The following is a 21,047-nucleotide window of genomic DNA, read 5'->3' as shown; positions in this document are numbered from 1 at the left end:
TTCTGCCCTTCCAGTGAAGACATTCCTCTTAAAGTGCCAGGATATAAGGATCCGGGAAGCTGCCACCAATGGTCACATGCATGTCTGCCCTTGAACAAACAGTGGTTCTATTCCCCTGAGCACCTCTGTTGTAAGTTAACAGGCATATATCATGCTTCTGGCAGGGAGCTACTATGACTGGCAACTTCATGCCAGAATGGTCTCTTCTAGAAGGGATGTTAGGTGTTGTGATACCCAAGATTTCACCTTCTAAAGGGTTCTGATACTTTTGTTCTGCATATTAAGTCTCCTGTGATATAAGAAATCTATGCCCTTGGTTCTCTGAACAAAGCGTGAGAGGGACAATTACCTAGTAATTTTCCACATTCTCAAAGTCCTAAACAATGAAAGTTCAAAATCTCAACTAGCATAACTGGGAACACTTTATGCCTTATTAAGAAAGGAGAAGACTAACAACAATTCTGTTAAAAAAGCAGCAGCAGCCAACTTGTTTCTGGATATATCCAGTTTCTATCATATGACCAGACTTACATAAATTGAAAAGTGATTTGGCTTTTTTGTGTCTTAAATCCTATCCAGGCATGCTCAAGGTTTTCCTCTCTACAATCTGCAGGTTGAGTTAGCTCCTGGTGCAATGAGGCTTGCTTGGATGCAGAGTATGTGGCAAGTATTTATCTGCTAAAACTCAGCATGAGATAAAAATACAGAAATAGCCTGCTTTTCACTTTATTTGAAATGACTGAAAAAGAAAGTAAGCTTGAACTGTTACTAGTACTTGTCCAAAACTGTAATGCTCACGTATTCAAAAGCTATACCATGTTAACATGTTTGTATCACAAACACAAACCCAGCATTCATATCATATATTAGTCATGCCCTCAGCCAAATTATTATGTAATGATGCAGTTTTGGTTACCACACCTCCCTTATGTCCACTGATTAAAATCAACTTGCCAGGTAACATTTTTAGCTCCCAAATGAATAATTTCCTAAAAAAAAAAATCATAACTTGAAGAATAATCAGAATTTTTTAATTGTGCAACAAGAACAGGTTTTGATTCTTAGAAGCAGCAGGAAGACAATGAAGTTCATACCAGACACAGCATTTTTTAGGATACATGTAAAATTGTTAATAATGGCTTGCAAAAGACTAAGAAATTTGGCCATAAAGTAGCTAATCAAATTAAAAGTTGATACAAAGATAATAATGCAAATAGGGAAAAAAAACAAACATAGCCCGCATATGGACAGAGATGTGCTTTTTATAATGCATTGACATTTTTCAATAAGATTCTGAAGACTGGTTTTGTTTCTTTGAAAATGGTGGCTCAGCACCTGATCATGGTCAAAAAACCCCAATGAAACATCAGGGACCATTATGTAAGGCATTGGGTACAAAATGCTAGATAAATACATGTCAAAATACATTTGTGCATGGTTTATGTACCATTGTCTTTAAGATATCTCCAAGGAGGTTGCATTGGTCACATTGAAACATCAACTGTGTGTTTCTCAGTGTCTGGCAGCATCTACCCAGGCACCAGCACCTAGCCTTCCACTTAGCAGGTTTAAAGATCAACATTCGATTCACAGGCAACCTTTACTGAGTTGAAACTTCAGTGACAATGAAACATGGTGGATTCTGCTGTGAAAGCCATCTGCTCAGCTTCCAGGCACTCATTTTTATTAATTTGACAATGGACTTAAACCCAAATACTCACATGGTTTATAAAACACATTACATCTATTGTTACTTCTGTGGCCATTATTCCCATTAGTGGCTTGTGCTACCTACAATGCTGAAACAAGTCTTGGTGTTTGAAACATCAGGCTAGGATCGGCCCAAAGTTTCAAGCACAGCAAATATCATCTGAATACCTACTGTAACGCACAGCAAATAGCCTCTTTTCAAATGAGTGTCGTTTTGGGGCTGTCTTGAAATGTCCGACACCACCTACTTCAACAATACACATCAATAAGGACACTCATTTTTAAGGTAAGTGCATGCTTACATACTTTGCTGAATCAAGGGCAGCATACTCAAAACTTAAAAGGATCAAGTCTAAAGTTTGGCTTTACATTTGAAAGAATAGGTCCACATTTTTCTAACAGTATTTTTCACAGTATTTTTCTGGCCTCACAACCTAATCCTAGTCTGTGGTAACAGACATGGCATATCATAAAGGATTTATGATTATTACTTTGGAATGACCTGCACACTCTGTTTCCTGGTTTTGCTCTGGGAAAGTGATGTTCCCACCACACGCTTATGCTAAGAAGCTTCTCTACCATGCCATCACCCAGTCAGCTCCATCAAAGTCGATAAAAAGTCTGAGTAGCAAGGTAATGACTTCAAAGCATCCCACAAAGGTAGCCTATTTCACTGCTACATTCTTAAGCAGGTAAACTGGAACAACTAAAAAGAAAGTTAATGTATCTACTAAACTGCTAAATTTAAAACTTGGAAACTTTCCTATCTGCTTCCTTCCATTTTGGAGCACAGTGAGTTAATGAGGCCTGACTCTTTGGCAGTTGTCCATTTAAAGGGCACAGATTTACCTACCTAACAAAGCCCTTTTGTTTCCTACAGCTGTGAAACTTCAGTACACTGTAACTTTTCATGTTTCCCAGGTTACCTTGGCACCAAACTGTGACTAAATGCCTGAAAAAGATTTTTAACTCTAGCTTTGGAGGAATATAAATATACACAAGAAAGAATGATGGTTTTAAGCAAGTGCCCCGTGGTAGCAAGAACAATGCTGGAAATTAGCTGTGCTTCAAATGTGCGCAAAGTTTCTGAGCTGCTGAAGACGAAGAGAGAACTGCACTCTCTGCTCTGATCAGTTACAGACTGCATCACACTTGTCTTTTTTTCTATTACCCTTCCATCTGTTCAGCTCCATCACCCAATGCAAAGGGAGGAAGTGGGTATGAAATCTTTTTAAAAGAGTTCATCGTAAGGACCTCCTGTATTTGAAGAATCTCTAAATTCTGGTGCTGATTTCCTGCTCCATGGGAAGAAATTGATTTTGTCATTGATTCCACAAGGGCAGGAATCAAAAACATCACCTAACACTGCTGTTAAAAAAATAAACTTTTTCTTTTTTTATTTATTATTGTTACCACAGCACCAAACTATGTCATAAGCCATGTTCCCAATATATTAACCACCTACATTATGCAGAATAACAAACAGCCCCTCTCTGAAAGGACCAACAGTGTAATTGAACAAATTTATGGAAAACTCAGGCCCAAAGCAGGTACAATGAAAATGGCAATGAAAGCGGCTCTGGCAGCAGCCATTGTAGAATTCCAAGATGAAATCTGGCATCACTGGAGTCAGCTGCAAAACTCCCACTATCTTCAGTGAAACCAGGACTGAAAACATAATAGTTTTATTTATTTCACAGTCCTTTGCTCACGCAACTCAAACCTAGCATTTTGTAAGTTTTCGTATTTCTACATCTCATTCTTTTGCACTAAACACATTTTTACAGTACCTTCTGTTTATAAGCTGATACTTTTTGAATAACATAATTAGGATACATCTATGTATAATTCTATTAACCTCTGCCCCAGTTCACTGAAGTATGAAATCTTTCACAAATATTTTACACTGCAAGGCATTTTCACAGTATATCTTGCTTTGCTTTGAAATATTATTTCAATGCTTCTTGTTCTTTATCCTGCATTTCTACTGGTGCATTTACTAAGACTTGGTTTTCAGTTTTAAGTCTCTTCTTTAAAATAAGGAGAATTACTGCACTTGGGATATAGGACGCTCCACGTAATATTGCTGGCAGGCTGAGATAGAGCCACCTGAAATAAAGGATAAACCTCATTAAATACATGCATTTGTAAAAATCAGCAGAAGTGTTCAGCATACGTTGTTTTGCAACAATTGCCCAGCCACTCAAAAGCTTGTGCCCTCAGCCTTTCGGATCTCACAGAAGACAAATCAATAGAAGAACAGAAACTATGTCAGTAGCAACAAAACTGCTACTTAGATGATCCATATTCAGGCAACTAATTTAGGCAGCAAAGTTAGCCATCTGGTACGCTATGGATCTCTCCACAGGGAAAAGAGAGAGCCCTAAAAAGACTAGCTCAGACCACCTGAGTAAAATTACTGAGTATTCATGAACTAGCATTTTTCTTTTTAATCAAACTCAACACAATACTGAAAGGAATCACCCTGAGGTCACTCTTCAGCAAGACTATTGTTCAGAATTTCCACATTGCTTCTTGAAGGACTTTTTTGATCAGAATGAGATGTGTTCTCATGAAAGCCTATTAATGAAGTAATTATGGCACCAGAACATTTCTGTTCAGAGGGTGTTCCAGCATCTGTGGCAAAGGCTGTACTTGACAAATAAAGCTAATGCCAAAGTGTTGTGTCAAATCTCTAACATAGGAGCAGTTGGTCTACTGGGAAAATATAGAGTGTAAAATTATATCTCTATGCATGTAATAATACAGTAAGCAGGAAAAATTAAAATAAAGTAGAAAATATACCTGTATGTGACAATGTCATATATCCTACATGCTCCTTCTCCACCACAAGTCATAGTACCCCACTTTAAGCAAGTTGTATCTATCAAAGCTCCAAAATAAATGGGAGATGGGATTCCAGCTAAAAAGAATAAAAACACCTTTCTGAATAGCATATTTCTTCTGATTAGCAGATACACTATGGAACCTATGCGGTTTCTCACCCAGTCCGTCTGTCCTGTCCTCTTGCATCATGAACCATGTTCTCTGTATTTCTTACATTCTCTCTTCTTCCTTATCCACCTACCCTCAACCACAGATTTTCTTTCCTGTTGTTTACAATATATGTATGCTGCAATATGTACTGTGATTTCTATTCAAAACTCAGCATTTTCTCTCATTAGTCAATGTTGTGGTCAATGAACATATAACAAGAGTGAAGGAATGTAAAATGGCTTTCAGATGAGCAGACAATATAGTCAGCCTATTTCCCAGTATAAATAAAAGCAAACTGAAAGCTGTTTTAATTTGCCATGCTGCCTAGATGTGTAAAAAGCCAAATTCCTCCTGATCAAAGGCACTACATAGTAGACTCCATAATAGACTCCTGTGTCAAGTCCCTTGAACTCTAGATCAGACCTAACTGTGCTTCTAAAGTGTGTTAAAGCTTTTCTTACCAAATACTCTTGAAGCTAGTCCATGGATGCCCACTCCAAATGACTTTTCTTCGGGCGTTAGAGACCTATGTATGTGATAATTACATTTTACACCAGTTAGCGGAGGAGACATTAATAAGAAATGTTTACCTCTTGGTTTTCTTTTTCTTTTTCCATTTTTTTTTCCCAGCAAACTATCACATTAGGCCCAAACCATTATAATTAGAGCATTGGTTGAAAAAGTTCATTATCTTCATTAGTTGACACTGAAGTTCCTTAGCTAGGACTGCCAAATTTACAAAAGGAAAAGCAGTTGTCCTGGTATCATCCACTTGGACTGAAGTCAGAGCAAAGTGTAAGATGCCCCAACCAGCATCATGTGGATATCATCAATCAAGACATGGTTATCACACACAACTCTCAATATCTTGGTGCGCTGACTCTACACTAATTAAGGATACAGCTGATAGCCAGAAGCAACAGGTTATAAAGCTGACACTAAAGTTTAACACAGCACAGAAATGATGTAAGATTGTCATATTTTTCCTCCCTTCAAATACAAACTAACATACTTTTAATTCTTGAAGGTGTTTGACCTCAGAATAAAAACTCCAGTAATTTTTTTATGATAACCACATTTTACTGTACCTTATTAAGACCATGTATCCAGGCATGGCTGCTAAGGAAAAAATGAAGCTGCAGACTAATGACAATATTAAAAAATAATGAAGCATCTTCTCACAGTTTTCTTCTCCATCACACTGGCCCAGAGTTGCAGAGATATTTTGAGATGAAAACCCTGAGGCTGCAACACAGGTGCAGTTTTCAAATACCTGTCAAAAGAGTATTTTGATCACACATATTGTCAAAACTCACACACCAAATGTGAAACTTGCACAGCTGGCACCTAGCTCCTCCTCTCCCGAATGCGTGTTACACACGTGCAGCACTGCACTGCAGCCACTCTCCCTGTCTGCCAGGCACAGGTCCAACCATCATCTGTATGCAGCATACTGGGATAGAGAATGAGAGCGAGATATGGTCTTCTTATGCAGCTGGGTGAGTGATTCCTCAAGTAGGCATGATTAAGAGCACCCTCGTTTTTCAGCACAGTTATGTGGACCTTCCAGTTCGAACAGGTCTGACTCTCTTTTTCATAATGTAGTCTTCTTTCACACACCAGAAGAAACCAGAGGTGTTTGATTGAGGCTGGGTTGCAATATTCTCACTCAAGCACTTGCTTCTACTGAAATCATTGAGCCTATTGCTACAATAAGGGTTCTCAAATGTCAGCTGAAGTGTTCAAGGGCATCGGTATCTGGCCCTTACTATTATTTAATGCTTCCCTAAAATATTTGTAAAATAGGGGCTTTCTAATTCCTGCATGATTTGGGGTTTATTGAACTCATTATTTTTTCTTGGTTTCAATCTAATTAGAACTTATAAATTTTTCTTGTGGATAATGTATGGTTAATTAAGATAATTAAAGTTCTGTAATACCCAGTTACTTGTTTTACTCTACAGGGTAAAAGAAATTATCAAGTTCATGATAAAGAATTTAATTTTAGCTGAAATATTCTTTGCTACTCAGGTTTCTAGCTGGCAATACCCTGAGAATAATTTCTTATTCCATTTTGAGCATTTAATACTCCTTTGATTATACAAGAAAAGAAGGCTTCTTCACTGTATTATTTAATTTAAACAAACTAATTTTCATATTCATTTTGGAATTTCTGTTGCCACTGAAGGAATTTTTCCAACTCTTATGTATCACCTTGTATGTCCACTTAAATGTACATGCGTGGATATTTCCCAGCCTATACTGACATGGATATTTCTCACCTACTACATTTTATAGCTATAGCACAATAAAATGTATGCTTTACCATACTCTTTCCAGTTCCTCTTGAAGATTTGCACCCAGCAAGACAAGGTGACACGTAAGTGATTCCGTTGTTCCCACAAACGGGGTCCCATATTTTAAGTGGGCAATCACAGTCCCTGTTGCAGCCAGCAAGTAGAGTACTTTCTGTGTAAGAAACTTGTTCTATTCTGAAATACATTTAGAAAATGAATAAGTATTTCGGTAATGAAATACCTAAAGTAACCTTTTGCAATGCTTAACTCTCTGTTCTAGCTCACGTATTGATCCAGGACACAATCCTACATAATCCTATCCTACAGTTGTGCCTTTCTATTTTTCCATAGGATATTTTATGATATTATATTATCAAATCATAGATAGGTATGCATACCCTTCAGCATTTTTTTTATCTATGCATGTATGTTCTTGGTTGTCTATAAGCATCATATATTTCCCTACTTGTGCATTTTACAGACACACAACCCTGCCCATTGATTAATGGCAGGCTTCAAATCAAGATGCAATATCCTCTGATAACTCATAGCAATCAAATTCCAATAAATCAGCATAAGATAGTTTTTTATCCCTCTGTAATTCTGAAGTTGTATTCCTGTATGCCTAATTTGATCAACTTTTTATTTCCACCTTCAGTTACATGACTTGAATGTATAATTACATAAATTAAAGAATTAATACGGACATGTATTTGTGTGATTCTTGATGTGGTTATCTGTTCTAATACACTTTAATGTTCAAAACAGGGATAACAGAAGACAAACCTACTGTCTCATACAAGTAAAAATCCTGGAGAATTTAGACCACTAAATTAAAATGTTGCAAAGGTATGGATTCCCTGGCTGATTCTTGACAAGAAAAATCATTCTGGTGTCTTAAGACCTAAGTCTTCTTTTGCCTTACCCTTCATAGGAAATTGTAAGGCCAGCGACTGGTGAAGTATCACAGATAGTCCAATAAGCACCAAAGTAGAGAAGGTATTCCAGTAAAGATACCCAAAATGCTATTTTCGCAGCCTGATAGATATTTATCTTGAATTTCTTCATGAATAAGCCTCCAAAAAAATACCCAACACATATAACTGGTAAGTTGTAAACTCCTATTTAAACAAATGAAAATTCCATGTTAGAATAAAGGAGACCATCAAAGCCATTCATAAGGGAAGACTCATACAGTGCCTGTGACTGAATTTAACTACAGTGAGAAATGGGTCTCTATCTAGTTCCCTTGCACATCCAAAACATCTGCCAAATTCAACAGCAGTTGGGAACAGCTTGGAGAGGTGCTAGAGAGTAGGACTAAAATGATTCGCTGGAAAATTCCAATCTAGAATTGCAATCAAGTTCCAACACACGCATACAAATACACACACACACACAAAGAAGCGTTTCAATACAGCCTCCCTAGCTGAAAGAGAAACTCAACAGGAAGACAAGCTGGTGGAGCACATTTTGGTGCACCCTGAGCATCACAGAAAGGAGGAACAGACTTTCAGTTTTTATATGGGATTACTGAACATGCTCTCATGCTTCTTCACTGTTTGATACTTTAATGAAGACTGACTGAAAGACATTTAGGAAGTAGTTTTACACATGCATCATATGGTTGGCTTTGCCCAAGACAATGTTGGTTCTCTGACAACACCTGACTGTGGGTGGGCATGGAGAATGAGGGGAAAAGGGAAGACTATTAAACCTGAATTTGGATCCTCGCACCTTAGCACCTTCTGTATTTTGATACAGAAAATAGTCTATCTGAAAAACAACTCAGACGTGTAGTGTCAAAGCAACAGAGATATGAGATAGGTACAAGACTTTGGATACACACCTTCAAAACACTGGTTACAGAGGGCAGTAATAATACTCATCAGGTCTGGGATATTAGAATCATAGAATAGTTAGGGTTGGAAAGGACCTTAAGATCACCTAGTTCCACCCCCCCTGCCATGGGCAGGGACACCTCGCTCTAAAGCATATTACCCAAGGCCTCGTCCAACCTGGCCTTGAACACTGCCAGGGATGGAGCATTCACAGCCTCCTTGGGCAACCTATTCCAGTGCCTCACCACCCTAACAGGAAAGAATTTCCTCCTTATATCCAATCTAAACTTCCCCTGTTTAAGTTTTAACCCATTACTCCTTGTCCTATTACAGTCCCTAATGAAGAGTCCATCCCCAGCATCCCTATACGCCCCCTTCAGATACTGGAAGGCTGCTATGAGGTCTCCACGCAGCCTTCTCTTCTCCAGGCTGAACAGCCCTAACTTTCTCAGCCTATCTTCATATGGGAGGTGCTCCAGTCCCCTGATCATTCTCGTGGCCCTCCTCTGGACTTGTTCCAACAGTTCTATGTCCTTTTTATGTTGAGGACACCACAACTGTACACGATACTCCAAGTGAGATCTCACAAGAGCAGAATAAAGGAGCAGAATCACCTCCTTCAACCTGATGGTCAAACTCCTTTTGGTGCAGCCCAGAATATGGTTGGCTTTCTGGGCTGCAAGCGCACACTGCTGGCTCATGTTCATTTTCTCATTGAACAACACCCCCAAGTCCTTCTCCATAGGGCTGCTCTGAATCTCTTCTCTGCCCAACCTGTAGCTGTGCCTGGGATTGCTCCGACCCAGGTGTAGGACCTTGCACTTGGCATGGTTAAACTTCATGAGGTTGGCATCAGCCCACCTCACAAGCGTGTCAAGGTCCCTCTGGATGGCATTCCTTCCCTCCAGTGTATCAACCGAACCACACAGCTTGGTGTCATCGTCAAACTTGCTGAGGGCGCACTCAATTCCACTGTCCATGTCAGCAACAAAGATGTTGAACAGGATTGGTCCCAACACCGATCCCTGAGGGACACCACTCGTTACTGGTCTCCAGCTGGAAATTGAGCCATTGACCACAACTCTTTGTGTGCGGCCCTCCAGCCAGTTCTTTATCCACCGAGTGGTCCAGTCATCAAATTGATGTCTCTCCAATTTAGAGACAAGAATGTCGTGTGGGACAGTGTCAAACGCTTTACACAAATCCAGGTAGATGACAACTGCTCTACCACTGTCCATCAGTTCTGTAGCCCCATCATAAAAGGCCACCAAGTTGGTCAGGCAGGACTTCCCCTTAGTGAAGCCATGCTGGCTGTCACCGAGCACCTTGTTGTTTTTCATGTGACATATTCTGTGTAGCGGATTTTAAAGAAAATGGTGGAAGATGAGCCCTGAGTTAAGTTTCCTACCAATCAAATGAAACTTCTGGGCCAATTCAAAAGATGGGAAGCTGATTATAAAATTCTACATAGGAAATTCAGAGATGCTTAGCAGAAAATGCATGATTACTTGGAAATATTTTGTGGTGTGGACTCTTAGCTGTAGAAGCTTAGTGTGCATATGTATACATGTACACATGAATGTGTATATATATATATAAAATAATAACTGAATTTGCACAGAGGCATCACAGAGCAAAGAAAAATGAAGACATACCAATTAAAAAGATGGCATCTGATGCAGATTTTCCAAACTGCTGTTCCACATATTTGGGCATGAATGATAACATGCCATCGAAGGCACTGAACTGTAACACAGTTATGCATATAAATAACATATAAACTGGGTTGTGAAGCAGAGCCTTGAGGAAGGGGATGAAATCTGGAATGAAATAATGTAATGAGTTAGTGTGATGTTTTATGAAAAGAATCACACATTGCTTAGTGTAGCTGAGGGAGGAAGAGTGAAACAGAAACAGTCCTTTACTGGATCAGGCTAGACTTTGTGCTTTACCAGACACCACAGGCCAAAGATTACTTGCTTAGCTCAGGCTACCCCAACATATCATTTCTACACATACATAACCTCACACACAGACACATGCACACCAATGCATGCTGCTTCTCATTAAAAAAAAATAAAAAATCACAGTAATAACCTTATGGTACAAGTTTCCTGAAGCTTTTTAGCTGTACAGTAACTGAACTTTGCACTTACAGATCTGCAGCTGCAAATCTTTTTCTCCCATCTTTCCTGCTGCTCTTTCTGTCATCCCATGCCCTCAGACTATTCAGCAAAACCCCTTTCCTGAACCTGGCATGCAAAGAGAATACAAGGGGGAAGGGGTATAAATCCACTAGATAGCTGTGACAACCTGCCCCCAGGTTTGATCACTGATTTCGATTACTTATTATTTGCTATTGTGAGTGGTGGGGCAGAAGAGGCCTTTCCTCACCAGACCAGTACATTACTCATGGATTCATTTAAGTCTACATGGCAGCAGAGGAAGACGCTATGTTGTATAAAAATTAAGTTATAATATCAGCAGAGATCTGAGTGTTCACACCAAGTACAAATGGTGAATTTGCAGAACTCAGCTTGAAATACTTAGGAGAGGTAGCTGACACTTAGCACTTACTTTCTGAAAATTAAGATCCTGTCAAGGGGGCCTGGGCTGGGTATACAGAATCATAAGACTACTCTGACGATCAGAGCCTTTGACATATTTTATTCACTTACGTTTCCAACTAGTACAAAAAATGGAAGGAAAAAAACAGCTTCCTACAGATACATAGATCTGAAAGACCACAGATGTGAAAGTTGCTAGAGGTAGTGTGAATAAATGTAAATCAAATAGATCTCAAATGTTTATGAGACACTTAAGCACCTGTAAATTCCTTTTTATGGCTTTATGTTGGACTCAAGAAATGCAGAAGACTTGAGCTGAATGTGGGGTACAAGCAACAACTAATATCTGTAACTTATTCACAGCTCACTGAGTTGTAATATTCTTTACCAGATTTCAGTGCATTAATCCTCTACTAGGAAAAATAGATCCAGATTCTACATACACCTGAAAAGCAGGAGAGGAAAATGAGTGAATTCAGTTCCTTGATCTACGAAATTATCTTTCTTCCTCTGTGAGACACCATTCTAAATCCTTTAAACTGCAGAGGGATGAAAAACAGAGCATGCATTTTATACCTTGGACCCATCTTTACTCACAAAAATACACAGTTCACATCTTAAGTTTCTAAATTAAAAAGGGGAAAAAAAGACAATATAACTTGCCTTTGGCAATTTCATACATGGTCTGTTTGGCTTCATTTTTATTATTTTCTTGCAATGGTACTACACTTTTTTTACTCGTCTCCACAGATCCATTGCTTTCTCCTTCCCTCAAGAGTGACCTTGGCAAAAACCAAAAAGGTATTCCCGCAAGAAGATTCACTGATGCACAAATCAAAATGCCCAGCCACCAAGCTCCAACCCAGCGGGCATCAGTAGCTGTTATAGTTATATTCTCTATAAAAAGAAAAAAACCAAAACCCACACATGTTCAGAAATATTCACTGCATTTTTTCCTAGTCATCTCTGACATGTGATATATGGAAGTATTTTAAAGATTCTTAAAATGAGGCTGATCAAAGAGAATAGTCTCCAGCCTTCTTTTCTAATGTTATAAAATGGTAAATTTCAGTGTTTTGTATTAAATTAATTCTAGTCCTTTCCTATGTTAAGCCAGATGACATAATTGTTCATCAAATAACTTATATGCAGATTCATTTGTGTATGTGTGAATTCAGGCCTTTTATTGAATTGAATGTTATACACAGATTTTCCATTCTAAAAGAAACACCAGCAAGCTCAGATAAAATTAAGACATCCCGTATTAGCAAAGAAATATCTTTCAGTGCTGAAAAATACACCGGCATGCCTACTGATTTATATGTAAGATTTTATATATTCATCCATTACCTGCATCTACCGATCCCAGATCAACAAACAGTTCTGCACAGAATGATGCCAACAACAAACCAAGGAAAGGGCCAATTACAGTTGCTGTATGTAGACATCCTAAAGTATGAAAAGGAGAAAACATATTAAATTGGAACCCAGACATAATAATTTTCTTGGAATTATTACGTATGTTTAGGACAGTCTACTGAATAGTCTTCTGCATCTAAAAATGGCCTCATTTCAACAAGTTCATCTGTAGTTAAACACAAGTTCTACAGTGTTATTATGTTGACCAGGCAATAATATGTTTTCTCCCTTCCTTTATCAGACTGAAGGGAATCATACTAATCTTTTCTTTTGCTTTTGTTTACGTATGCGTTTGTTTGGAGGAGAGGAGTTATCACAATAGGGTAGACTTACCCAGATAGAAAGGTGAATTCTCTGCTTTGGCAAAATCCTCCAAATATGAAATTCCTAAAGGCATGATGGGAGTTTCACCCATTCCACGTACTATGTTTCCAACCATCACAAATATCCACAGCAAGGACCCAGGCTCTTTTTCACATTCTGTGAATAATATAAAAAAACATAATTAATGTTTTAATTCTAACCATTAATTAAATTCTAGAGACAAAGATTTGACTAACAGATCGAACTTTGGTAGGTAGGTCTGTCCTGTAAAACGGGAGAATAAGTAGTCACAATACTTAAAAGCCTCCAGAACTGGAAGAAGCACTTCCTGGTGAAGCGTTTAAAACCCTTCCTTCTCCATGCCATACCTTGTCCAATCACTGCATAACCGTGGCCCTTCCCTTAACTCATTTCCCTCATCAAAACTGCCATTTTCATGTCAGTGGAGAGAAGACAGCATCTGAAACTCAGTGATGAAGGGATGAAAAGTCATGCCTAAGTAACCTAATCACTGTCTACAACAAAGCTGCACAATTTAGAAGAAATGCTTTACCTACTTAAACCTTAATTTGTGCATTTATAAAAGAAAAACAGTATCTGAAATGTTTAAATGAAAATTTAATACCAAGCTATTAAGTATGTACTTGTTCCAGCTTTCCCTTATGAAGATGGCAAAATTAATGCCTTTAGTGACATGCAGTTTTGGAAAGCTTGGAATCACATCCATTACTAAATGGAGACAGAAAATTACAGCACTGTGGCTTGATGTCACTGTGTTCATATAATATTACAGCAGTGTGAAGCTTTAACACACATTGATGGAACACCATGACAAAATATAACAAGTAACCAATGACAAAATATAACAAGTAACTGTGAGGTTCACCTCACTTAACTTTTGCCATCCAGCAATCATCTAAGTTTTCAACAGTCAGCAGGTGCATCCAGGAGGTAGTGTGACTCATTCTGAAGTACAGAGCGTTAATGTCCTTACAGCAAATGTACAGCTTAAAGAGCTCTGTAGTCTCCTTTGACCAGCTATCAAGAGATCCTAAAAAGAGAGATCAGACTAAATGCTTCCCTTTGAGGTAGCTAAAGGGTCAGGAGATTAACCCCATCCTCAGTGTGAGGATTTTGTGTATGATCATTTAATAGTTGCCTCTTAGCCTTTTGACTTTATAGTAATTACTTTATATGCATATTGCTACAGAACATACATGGTTCAGTCTCCCATATAAGTTTTAGCCCAGTTTATTTGCTTTTCTCTAAATGGAATTGGGATCTATCTCTTTTCCTTGTTCTTTTAGTTCTTGTGAGATACCATGAAGAAGCATCCTGGTCCAGATTAATCATTGCCCAGATATATTTCCCACCTCCTCATAGCATCACAGTATTTAAAAAAAAAAAAGAGAACATTTGTAAGAACAACCTGTGTTGTGTTTCCCAAAGTGGACTGACAGGGATGTTAACTGAGCGGTTTGAATACTGTGAAAATTGCATGAAAAAAAGTGCTACAGCTCTCATGTCAGAAAATAAAGAAATAAGAAGGCTAGGAAATTTCCTGACCTCTGTTTTTTATGTCTGCAAAAAGTACTGATCAAAAGCAGAACCCTGACATAATTGCTATTAAAAATAAATCTTATTTACTTAAACACTAGAAAAACTGAGGAAAAAAAATATTAGTAAACATAGGAAGACCCATACCTTCTGATGGCTCCTCTGCAGGTAAAGAGAACAAACTTTGATTAACAAGGCAGAGAGGCATGACTGAAAAATTCTCCTGTTGTGAAATGCTGCTTTCAATACGATACCTATTTGAACCAAAGGAAAGCATGTATAGGTTAAGAAGAAGTACCTCAGAACCACCTCATAAATCTGTACTTCAATAATGAAGTGACCTATAAGAAGACTGTGTAGCTGTAAGAAGGAAACATCAAAAATTTACTGAGCCTCAATAAGAAATCAGGCTAGGAACAAAGGAACTGTAACAGGAAATCAACACAGCATTTTATCCAGGCTGTTATCTAGCCTCTAAGATAATCTTGTAACAGATGCTACAGGGGGAGCTGATGAAACTCTCTAATGAAATCCCTTGTATTAGCCTCTCTTCTATTATTCTTCCATTCTAATTCAATTTGCACCCTAGGCAGAGCAGGCCACCAAGGCTGTCAGAGCAATACCACATTGGACATAACAAAATTAGAGGATCTGTCATCCAGGCTCCAGACCAAAGACATCCTTAAAAATCATTGTACTGCCCATCCAAGCAGATAAGAGCTAGTAGTGCAATGTAATACTATCACAGGCCACTATTTCTTCAGGGAGTCCATACAAGAGGCAGCACAAGCATGTAGGCAAGGGAAAGTGCCTTCCTTTCCCTTGGAGAGGGGTGACTGTCTTCAGGAAGTGATGACTGACTTCTGAAGCCAACTCAGAAGCAAAACAAAACAAGCTGCTTTGCAGTCACCACTTCATTCTGGTGCTCAGCAATGTCTCTCTCAATAAGCAGTACTATTTCAGCTGGAGAAGTTACAGATTAAGACACATAAGGATGATAGAAGCTGCTCTGAGCTAAGCAGAATACTCACCTTCCAAATAGGAAATGAGGAATTGATATTAAAAGACATCCAAACGACATAACTGTGCACCCCAAAGCAATTATTCTGGGTCTGTGAAGCTTTGCTCCAAAGTAACTCACAAATGCTATCAGCAGCAAGTTGCCTGCAAAAAGAACCTGGTTCATATTTACAAACCAAGGCATCCTCATATCTTCTAAAGTGCAACATGAATTTGAGTATACCTTATTATCTCAACATCTGTTACTTCTCTTACCTTGTAAAAACTGTAACTAGACAGGGAACTGCCTAAAGCAGTAATTCCCTGCTATCTGTGATATTTTTCTAGATTTACACCACATAGAAAGAACATGAGAACAGAAGGCAGAATGGAAAAGAGATCACTGTGAGAGAGATTTTTGGCTGCACCTATGTAAAGAATTTTCCCACTACTTTACATAAAGACCAAGCTCAGAGGCTGCAGAATAATAGGTGGTTTAGGAAGCTATTCTCCTAGGATACTCTATTTTGCAATGTGTGGGAAAATACAGAAGCATATATTGCAAGGTTTCTTTGTACTGAAAATAATGAACACAAGATCACATACAGAGAAAAAAAAAACTAAATTAATATTATTTTCAATAATGGTTTGAAAGGAATAAAAAAATACACATTTTTGTACCTAGTATCATTTAAAAATACGAATGTGCTAAAAATCTTTGCTCTCCTCCACTTTCACTTGAGAATCAGCTGATTTTCTCTACTTTTCATTTATTGCTATGCAACTAAAAATCAAGCTTCAGTTATGAATCAGGACCCATAAAAATAGCAGTTTTGTAATTGTATACCTACTAATTTTGTGATCTTTTTTGTAAAAAGAACAAAAATATCTCTGAGTGATGAACATCATGCTCTGAAAGAAGGTAACACTTTTTTTAATGTGTGATTGTTAGACAAACTCTATTGAATCCGTGGCTTGAATGACACTTAAAGATATATACTTACATGGTCCTAGTAAGTTATTTAAGTCTTCTGCATATACTGACTCTTAACCATTTCAAATATTATTATGATTCTTCCACCATTATTTGACATCCTTGGAGATAAGAATGCCAAAATTTGTTACAGAAAAGTGCATATGAAGATAATTTATTTAAAATAATAATCCTTTTAGATACTATTTCATTAATCTTGGCCATTTCATATTTCTTAAAGTCTCCACTTTATCAAAAGCAAGAATATATTCTGGGTATTCTTTCTTTATTGCAACTTCGGGCTGCCCCATCAGACTGCTTTACAGGCAGCAGAAAAGTGTTGCTAAAACATGCTTATTCTTGCACATGCAGACATAGGAGACCAGGAAAAGGGGGAAAGAGCCTTACCTCCCTTCCCCATCAGTGTATATGAACCTGCACAGACCACTTCCTCAGCTGAGCCAGGGATACTAAAAATCCACATTGTAACTTTAAGGGTATAAACCACATTCTTTAGGGATCTCTATATAGACGTGTTTGAAACTAACAAGACTTCTGCTCAGTTTTTTTCACAATGACAAAATATAAGCTTATCACTAGGCAACAAAACTCACAGATAGGCAAGGTGTCACTAAAAGTAGGACTGAAAACTTTCTTTACAGTTGTTCAAGTATAAAGTCGTGAAATACTATCAAGTTTCAGTAAGGAGACAATCTACTCCAAACAACTTTGAGGTCACTGATCAGAAGAGCTATAAAATGGTAAATATGACCTTGAATTCAAACAAAGACTATAAAATCTTTCTGGTTTGTTCAGAAAGATTCAATACAAATCTCTTAAAAAACTGGTTTTGTTAGTTGCTCTGTCATATCTTATGATAGTGCAGAAATTAGATGAACCAATTTTTAATCCTAAACTTCATCATTTATGTTCTCCTCCTAGTTTCCAAAACACTACATGTGTAAGTACCAGCTGAAACAGTAGGATAGTTGGTCACTATTGCCATGTAAGAGTAATTGACAGGTTGCTATGAACTTGAGAGTCACATATATATGCTGAGCCAACATATTATATTTTTAGAGAATAAGAAATATCAAAATGAATGCTTACCAATTTCAAAGCTTCCATTAATGATCCCCACTAAGGAAGCTGGAATATTAAATTGTTTCTCTAGCTGTGTAAACAAGCTGTTCATGTAAGCACCAGACATCGTTTTACCAACAAATGCAAGTGATAGTGCCAACAGAAATACCTAGGAAGGAAAGAGGAGAATGCCTAAAGAATTATACATATTTAGGAATATTCCATGGTTATATTCCACACCAAATATGTCTTCCAGGTAAAACAAGTGAACAGTTCTGTTCCACTGATATGTGGGTAAATACCACCACCTATCCTTGTCCACAGCTGTGGCTTCATTAAACCAAAGATTTTGTTCTTCATCTACTCCCATTGACCAAGACTGTCTTCAGAAACCTTAAACTCATTCTCCCCAGCCAAGACAGGCGCAGCACAGCCTCTCCTACCTTGTGTCTGCTGCAAGATTGCCATCTGCAGGACTAAGTAACACCTGCAGCCAGACCAGGATGCAAAGATCTTTGCACCCTTTGCTCATCTGAATGATAAAGTACTTGCAGAGATAATATCATTTCCTTTCATCGAACTACTTGATCAAGTATCTGCTCTCCCATCTCAGTAGCGGTCATGAGCCCGGAACAGACATTTCAAACAGAAGAAGTAAATAGCAGATAGGAATAGTGTCCTTTTTACAAGAATGTAATAGCAATTGACAGTAAAAACGAGTAGCATTAAAATAATTTTAGGGTTCTCAAACATTACTTACAAAATGAAATCAATAGCATTTTTAAATACATCTGCAAATGCTAAAAATAATAAGTAATGTGTTCAGGTTTTGAATTACTATTCAAACCAAGCTATTTTACAATTTTTTTATAGCTCTTCTTGACAACTTGAGTAGTCTACGGTACATCAACAGCCAATTTTTACTGCCATGTCACAATCAGAAAAGGCTCATTTCACAGGTTTTAGAAGGAATGGTAAACACGTCAGACTAGGGAAATTACACAAATTCAGAGGTGGAGCTTCGAAGGAGCAATCAACCATACCTCCAACACATTACAAAGGGTAAAGTTCAGGGAGATAAAAAGCAACACATGATAGCTGACAAACTTGCTTGATCTCAGTTAAGGCATTAAGGGTAAGGGAAAAAAAAAACTTCTACCAAACTACTACAAGTGCAAGCAATTACAGTTGTGTGTTCCTACAAAATGATAAAATATTTTTGTACCTTCAGCTTGGAAATGCAGCAAAATTTGTCCCCTGCACCTTGCTTCTCAGCTTCGGTCATGTTGCTTTTTATAATTGGTCCTGATGTCTAAGTCTGTCCAATGATCCCACTACAGTGTTAAAAAAAACAAAACACAAACAAACAAACAAAATAAACAAACAAACATTTTTGTTCCACGTTTGCAAAACATCAGATTCATTCTAAGGTATTTCATACTTGAGTGTCTTCCTTAAATAATTGTGAACTGGATTCCAAAAAATGCTACAAGCCTATACACTTCATTCTAATCAAGAAAATTTGACATGAATGTCAACAGCATAACAGCTAGCCCTCAGCCTTCATCAGATACTGAATGATTTCAGTACTATACAACCATTAAGCAAAGAACAGAGGAAAGAAATGTTCTGAGGGCAAGCTGGTTTGTCTGTGACACAGTTTTTTAGTCCTTTTCACAAGCATTGAGTACTACCACATGGGAGACAGAACTATGAAGGCATATACATTTGACTGGTGTATACCTGTCTCCGTGGTCTATATTTACTGCGCCTGTCCGTGCTAGTCATAAAACAAACATTTAGTTCTTCTCTGCATGTTCAGTTGAGCCCTCCCCCTTCCACTGGCATCAATATAAATTTGTTAATTTTAATATAAACTGTATTGGAGACCAATCTCTTAGCATTAAAATTAGAAATAAAAATTAAACAAAAACCACTAGACCAACTTAAGTTCTAAATGGAAACAAACCAGACTCTGCTCTCCTTCCCCACTCAAGATCTGCAAAAATTTGTCTGTCTCCTTTTAGTCATCTCCATCTCGACTTCATGGCTAGAGCTTCTGGTAGTGCTAAGTCACCTGCTTTCTTACACGTCTTACATATTTCCCAAAATTGTGCTCACAGAAGGAACAGTATATTCCATGGACTTGGAAAACACTTACCTGTAAAAGCCCCTATACATCTGAGGGTTAGCACAATGAGTTAAACAGGGAGAACATCATTTTAAAGATTTATCTCTAAGGACTGTCACAAGGCTTCATTAAACCAAGTTATTCAATACAGTTCCTTGCTGCGTTATGGGGTAAGCTGCAGAAAAACAGGGCAAGTCAGACCCCTACCTTATAGTTGGGATGGATATAGGTTAATTTCCTCTTTTTTTGTCTCAGATATACTTTCCAAGTACAATCTTGCAGCTCCTGCTCTTCCCTATATTTTCCACTTCATTAAGTCACGTCTGGGAAGCAAGCTGTCTTTAACAAGACTGCCAACAGAATTGAATTGTCTTTCACATTCTTTAACCCAACACCCTCTCAATCAATCTCTTCAAATACTAATTTCTACAACAATGTTAATCCTCTCAAATCCTAGCAAATTCATGAGCATTAACTCCTTCTACAGGTAACTCCTTACTTGGAGTTTCAAAAGTGTATAGCATTCCCAGAAACACTTTACAATTAAGGTGGTGAGCAACTCGGACAATTATCAATGATATATAAACAGTATGCTTTGCTTGAAGATGTTTACACAAACTGTGCTCAATCACAGCACAAAAATTGCTTATACAGGTTTGCACCTTCTCTGCAATTTGGCATGATAGTTTATATCCCAGTGAATCATTTATCTTAATACTATTTTATTCAACAGCAGCCCACCCTGTTTTAGCAGGTACAGTTCAAATTGTTACTCAAATGCAATTACACTACTGTTAGATAAAGGAAAATATTCTCAGGGCAAAACAATTAAGTACTTACAGTTGTTTAAGTCTGCAGAAGAAATGACCGATATCGTACCCTTAAACTTTGACTTTTAGTCCAAATTGTTGAAAATTAACCCAAGTATATTTACTGCAGAATTTGTCATTTTGCCAAATGGTTTCAGTTGTGCATTTTAGAGTACTCACTCAGATGTGAAAGACACCAGTTGACTTCTTAAGAAAAAAATTATGCCCATCTCTTCTTCTTCCTCACCAAAAAGGCCAAGAGCTACAGCTGTGTCAGGTCCCTGAGCATGAAGCGATGACACTCTTGCCCACTGAAGGCATTAGAGAGTACTCACAAGCA

The 21,047-nt window shown here is 37.9% G+C and overlaps 1 protein-coding gene across 1 annotated transcript; it reads right to left on the bottom strand.

The window, feature by feature from the left end:
- Positions 1-3,083: 3,083 nt before the first annotated feature.
- LOC133217959 (solute carrier organic anion transporter family member 1A2-like) lies at positions 3,084-19,079 on the bottom strand. The gene is made up of 14 exons (XM_061363852.1): positions 18,993-19,079; positions 17,795-17,936; positions 15,744-15,876; positions 14,860-14,966; positions 13,165-13,311; positions 12,763-12,861; positions 12,076-12,309; positions 10,501-10,665; positions 7,930-8,125; positions 7,034-7,199; positions 5,796-5,980; positions 5,169-5,233; positions 4,516-4,633; positions 3,084-3,819 (listed from the first exon to the last, which is right to left on the bottom strand). Exons 1-14 carry the CDS (start codon positions 19,050-19,052, stop codon positions 3,660-3,662), a joined length of 1,977 nt encoding a protein of 658 aa, XP_061219836.1. The 5' UTR covers positions 19,053-19,079; the 3' UTR covers positions 3,084-3,659.
- Positions 19,080-21,047: the final 1,968 nt, after the last annotated feature.

This window comes from Neopsephotus bourkii, unplaced genomic scaffold, assembly GCF_033783945.1.
Source record: "Neopsephotus bourkii isolate Nb327-2 ecotype Australia unplaced genomic scaffold, CSIRO-AGI_Nbou_v1 NB_1183, whole genome shotgun sequence".
Lineage (NCBI taxonomy): Eukaryota > Metazoa > Chordata > Aves > Psittaciformes > Psittacidae > Neopsephotus > Neopsephotus bourkii.
The sequence above is the reverse complement of the archived record's forward strand: the minus strand, read 5'-3'. Positions and strand labels throughout refer to the sequence as shown.